Source organism: Sinocyclocheilus anshuiensis, unplaced genomic scaffold, assembly GCF_001515605.1.
Source record: "Sinocyclocheilus anshuiensis isolate Anshui unplaced genomic scaffold, SAMN03320099.WGS_v1.1 scaffold2585, whole genome shotgun sequence".
Classification (NCBI taxonomy): Eukaryota; Metazoa; Chordata; class Actinopteri; order Cypriniformes; family Cyprinidae; genus Sinocyclocheilus; species Sinocyclocheilus anshuiensis.
The window spans coordinates 61,769-67,425 of NW_015542593.1; the positions used below are offsets into that span (position 1 = coordinate 61,769).

Here is a 5,657-nt window from a genome sequence, read left to right on the forward strand (position 1 = left end):
TGTGAGAGTGTGTGTGAGAGTGTGTGTGTGTGAGAGTGCGAGTGCGAGAGTGTGAGTGCGTGTGCGTGTGAGTGTGAGTGTGTGAGAGCGCGAGTGCGTGTGCGAGTGTGTGTGTGAGAGTGTGTGTGTGTGAGAGTGTGAGTGAGAGTGAGAGTGCGAGTGTGTGAGTGAGAGTGCGTGTGAGTGAGTGTGTGAGAGTGTGAGTGTGAGTGTGTGAGAGCGCGAGTGCGTGGTGTGAGAGCGTGAGTGAGAGTGCGAGTGAGTGTGAGAGTGTGTGAGTGAGAGTGAGAGTGAGTGTGAGAGTGAGTGTGAGAGTGTGTGAGTGAGAGTGAGAGTGAGTGTGAGAGTGAGTGTGAGAGTGTGTGAGTGAGAGTGAGAGTGAGTGTGAGAGTGAGTGTGAGAGTGTGTGAGTGAGAGTGAGAGTGAGTGTGAGAGTGAGTGTGAGAGTGTGTGAGTGAGAGTGAGTGTGTGAGTGCGAGTGCGAGTGTGAGTGTGTGCGTGTGCGAGTGCGTGTGCGTGTGCGAGTGCGAGTGAGAGTGAGTGTGAGAGTGTGTGAGTGAGAGTGAGTGTGTGAGTGCGAGTGCGAGTGTGAGTGTGCGAGTGTGAGTGAGAGTGCGAGTGAGTGTGAGAGTGTGTGAGTGAGAGTGAGTGTGTGAGAGTGCGAGTGTGTGCGAGTGTGTGCGAGTGCGAGTGCGTGTGCGTGTGAGTGCGAGTGCGCGAGCGCGTGTGTGAGTGTGTGAAGGTTTCCTAGTGATGAACTCTACATCAGTGTTCTTAAAAGTTTTGTTTGACCCTCATGACCTCTGAACAGGGTCAGATTCCCTGCAGTTTTCTATTAATCCTATAGTAATAATCATTGAGTGTAACACTACAGCCATGTTATAAGGCACACGGGAGCACAAAATAAAGATCAAAGTATAATTATGTAAACATGCTCCAGAATGGCTAACTGGGTTACAGATTAAACCTAAATGAAGCTGTCTCTGTTAGTTTGGGTATTAATGTTGTTTTTAAATTTAAAGAAAAATGAGATTATTGTGAGATGATGACATGTTTTTCTCATCATGTTAAAATGATGAAACTCTGAAGGACTTGTTTTATAAGATGGACCCAGAAAAACTTTTTCAATTTCTTTCAGAAGTAAATCTAAAGAATTGTTTATAGAATTTTATGTACAAAACTTTGTTTTATAATTGCTTTATTTCATTTTTGTGTTTTGTTTTGTGTACTACTGTATTGTTTTTCTAATGTATAATCTGTGTTTGCCATGAAATAGCCTGTGAAGCTGATGTGGCAATAAACTTAAAGGGGTCATATGGTGCTGCTAAAAAGAACATTATGTTGTGTATTTGGTGTAATGAAATGTGTTTATGCGGTTTAAGGTAAAAAAAACACATTATTTTCCACATACTGTACATTATTGTTTCTCCTCTATGCCCCGCCTTTCTGAAACGCGGCAATTTTTACAAAGCTCATCGGACTGAAAAGCGAGTGGCAAATTCTTTAAATATAAAAAAACGTACTTACGTGAGTCAGAACAGCCGGCATTGTAGTCTACTCTCCCAGGATCTCCTTTAAATCAAGTCTAAGTCACTTCCAGTGTCACAATTTAATTTTTAAAGCGTGAAATCATGTGCTAATAGGTTTGTGAATTGCAGCTCAATATTATTTGTTGTAAATGAGATGGCGTGAGAATGGCACTGATGTGAATGTGTGTTTAATGTGGGATGGGTTCAGAGGTCAGTGCTCCAGCATCAGTGTGACGGCGCTCTCTGCTGAGGCTCACGACGCATTCACATCCACTGACGATGATGATGATGATGATGATGATGATGATGATGGTTGTGTTTCAGGGTGTGTGTTTGCAGCTCACGCTGTGACGTTTGAGGTGACGGATGGAAACTCCACCTGCATTAAAGCAGATCTCAATGCCAGCTTCAGCATCACCTACAACACCACCAATGGAACGGTACAATACACACACTCATATACACACACTCTCTCTCTCACACACACACACACACACTCACTCACACACACACACACTCACATATACACACACACACACTCAAATACACACACACACTCATATACACACACACACACACACACACACTCAAATACACACACACTCATATACACACACACACACACTCATATACACATACACACACACACACTCACACACTCATATACACACACGCACACACACACACACTCATATATACACAAACGCACACACACACTCATACACACACACTCATATACACACACGCACACACACACACACTCATATATACACAAACGCACACACACACTCATACACACACACTCATATACACACACGCACACACACACACACTCATATATACACAAACGCACACACACACTCATACACACACACTCATATACACACACGTAAATGTGATATTTTGTAAATGTCCTACCATAAATATATCAAAACTTAATTTTTGATTAGTAATATGCATTGCTAAGAACTTAATTTGGACAACTTTAAAGATGGTTTTCTCAATATTTAGATTTTTTTGCTCCCTCAGATTCCAGATTTTCAAATAGTTGTATCTCAGCCAAATATTGTCCTATCCTAACAAACCATACATCAATGGAAATATTATATTAAATACTTATCTATATTTGATGTATAAATCTCAATTTCAAAAAATTTCAAAACAATCCGGGGTCACAAATGATCTTGTACATTAACAGACTCTCTACTTTAAAAAAAAGAAAAGAAAAGAAAGGTAAACCTCAAAAGCTACAACAGTGAAATTCCTGATATTGATTCCAACAGTTCCATGGTTGCCAGGTTGGGCAGATTAAGTAAAACACCGTGTCCTACTAAAAGAAAAGCTCTTATTGGGGGATTTAAACCGGCAACCTCAAGCATGAAAATAGAGGCTTGATTAAAAACAACCTATAATATTTTTCCCCTCTTTTCCCTTTTTGTTAAAGAAACCGTGAAGGTATTTTGGTGAAGTTTTTTGTCAACAAAGTTGATATAGTAGCATTTTTCACCATAGTTTTTGTTTGCTGTGTTAGAGCGCGGCGAGGTTTGCGCTGCCGTCCGCCGCAGCAGAGGGCAATGGCAGTTCCTGCGGCGGTGCTGGCGTTCCTCCAGAGCTGCTGGTGTCGTTCGGCGCGGGTCACGCTCTGACTCTCCTGTTCTCCCGCGACAGACGGCTCTACCGTGTGGCCAACATCAGCCTGCAGTACAACCTCAGCGACACCAGCACCTTCCCACAGTCCTCCAGCACAGGTGAGACTCACTCACACACACACACACAGGTCATTACGGATGGACCAGCGTCCGCTCACGTGCGTTTCTCTCGCAGTGCTCATGACGGTGATGACGAACGCGACGGAGATCTCGGCGAGGTTAAACAGCACCTACAGGTGTGTGAGCTCCAGCACTGTCAGTCTGAGCGCCGAGGTCAACCTCACCTTCTCTGATGTGCGCATGGAGGCTTACATGAGCGGAGCAAACCTCAGCACAGACGGTACGTTCTTGACATTGAATTAAGTGCCGTTTTACACGTTCTTGTTGATCCCACATCATATGTTGGTTTCCCAGCATGCACAGTGGCTGGATGTGAATGAATCATCCCTTGGTTTCTTTTCTGGAAAGTGGTCATCATCAAAAAAAAACAAAAAAAAACAGAGCAGTGTTGTTAACGAAAACTATTAAAAATATATATTTTTTAATTCAAATATACAGCTAACATAATAATAAAAGAAAAACTTGGAGATAAAAAAATGAGAAATGTTGCCTTGTCAGGTAACTGAAATATAATAATTCAAATTAAACTAGTGAAATAACAATAAATACAGAACAAAAAGTAATAAAAACGATAAAAGGACATAAAATTTAACTGGCATAAAATTGAATTAAAACTACATAGAAAAAACAAAAAAACAATGATAAAAGCACATAGTGAAAAAACTAAAAATGAAAATTGAAATAATTCAAAGCTAATTCAATATCTTTATTTTGTTTTTCATAACATGACACTGTTGATGACAATATGTCTATAATAATAAATATCAGAAATGGTTCTCAATCTGTCATTTTTTAAAATACTGTAAGGACAAGTTGTACGTGTCAAATAAAAATAAAATTGATTAAATGTCATGGGTGTCTCTTATTGTAAATGTCCTGTTAGTGTTTAGTTAGTTATGTTTGTGACACTGAATTGAATCAACATTGATCTGAATTAGGGCTACACGATTATGACAAAGATCATAATTGTCGATTATTCCCTTGAAATTGTAATTGCGATTATTAATTACGATTATCGCAATTTACGTTGAATGATGTTTATACCATTGTTTGAAGCAACTGCATGCCATATTTTTATATGAAAATAAATAAGCTGAAAACACTCTAACTGAAAAACTTCTATTGCTTTTCTATAGCATTAAGGCTCAAATGTCAACTGTACATTGGATTGGTTTCTTCTTTAAATAATAATAAAAAAGTAAAAATATGCATGGTATTATAATGTTATACTAAAACTAAAACAATGGAAAAACCTTTAAGATGACCTGTAGAAAGAAACAAACTCATCTTAAGCACTCAGAATAACATAAGTGGACTTTGAACGATTAATTGCCGCTTTGAACGATTATGTAATTGTGGCATCCGTAATTGTAATCGCGATTAGAAATTCAATTAATTGTGCAGGCCTAATCTGAATAATGACTGAATTATATTGTCTTCTGCTTTACAGCTGATATTGAATTAGTTTTGATGAATTTTGCAACATGAACAGTTATTTTCCTGTTTATGACTGAATCTGCGTAGAATCTGGGTGAATATGTGGCGTGTCTCGTGTGTGTAGAGAGCGTTTGCAGTGCTGATCAGACGGTTACAACCGCTGCCCCGACTCAGTCGCCCAGAACCACCACCGCCCCGTCTCCAGTCCCGCCGCCCGCTCCGGAGCGAGGAAACTACACCCTCACCAACCGCAACGGCACTGCCTGTCTGCTGGCACTCATGGGGCTGCAGCTCAACATCACGCACCGCTCCAAATCCCTGAACCAGGTGATGCACGCACACACACTTCCTGCTGCTGCCACGTGTTTGACCGCTGCTGACCTTTGATCTGACCCTCCGCAGATGGTCAGCGAGGTCGTGAACCTGCAGCCCAACAGAACTACAGCCTCGGGGTCGTGTGGGTTCACGGTCGCCACACTGGTGCTGACGGAGGATCTCACCAACCTCACCTTCACCTTCACACTGGTGAGTGTGTGTGTGTGCGTGAGAGAGTGTGGGAGAGAGTGTGCGCAAGAGAGTGTGTGAGAGAATGCGAGTGTGCACGAGAGTATGTGTGAGAGTGCGCGAGAGAGTGTGAGTGTGTGAGCGTGTGCAAGAGTGTGTGTGAGAGAGTGTGAGTGTGTTGAGAGAGTGCGCGAGAGTGTGTGTGAGAGTGCGTGAAAGTGCGCAAGAGTGCACGAGAGAGTGCGTGAAAGTGTGTGTGAGAGTGCACGAGAGAGTGAGTGTGTTGAGAGAGTGCGCGAGAGTGTGTGTGAGAGTGCGTGAAAGTGCGCAAGAGTGCACGAGAGAGTGCGTGAAAGTGTGTGTGAGAGTGCACGAGAGAGTGAGTGTGTTGAGAGAGTGCGCGAGAGTGTGTGAGTGC

At 42.0% G+C, this 5,657-nt stretch overlaps 1 protein-coding gene across 1 annotated transcript in view; it reads left to right on the forward strand.

Annotated features, from left to right (window-relative positions):
* The window catches only part of LOC107694471 (lysosome-associated membrane glycoprotein 1-like), a 14,013-nt gene that overhangs the window by 2,659 nt on the left and 5,697 nt on the right, over positions 1-5,657 (forward strand). Inside the window, exons 3-7 of the mRNA XM_016494168.1 lie at positions 1,854-1,969; positions 3,061-3,277; positions 3,354-3,518; positions 4,860-5,062; positions 5,138-5,260. Of these exons, the coding sequence (XP_016349654.1) occupies positions 1,854-1,969; positions 3,061-3,277; positions 3,354-3,518; positions 4,860-5,062; positions 5,138-5,260 (824 nt within the window). The remainder of the gene's footprint in view (positions 1-1,853; positions 1,970-3,060; positions 3,278-3,353; positions 3,519-4,859; positions 5,063-5,137; positions 5,261-5,657) is intronic.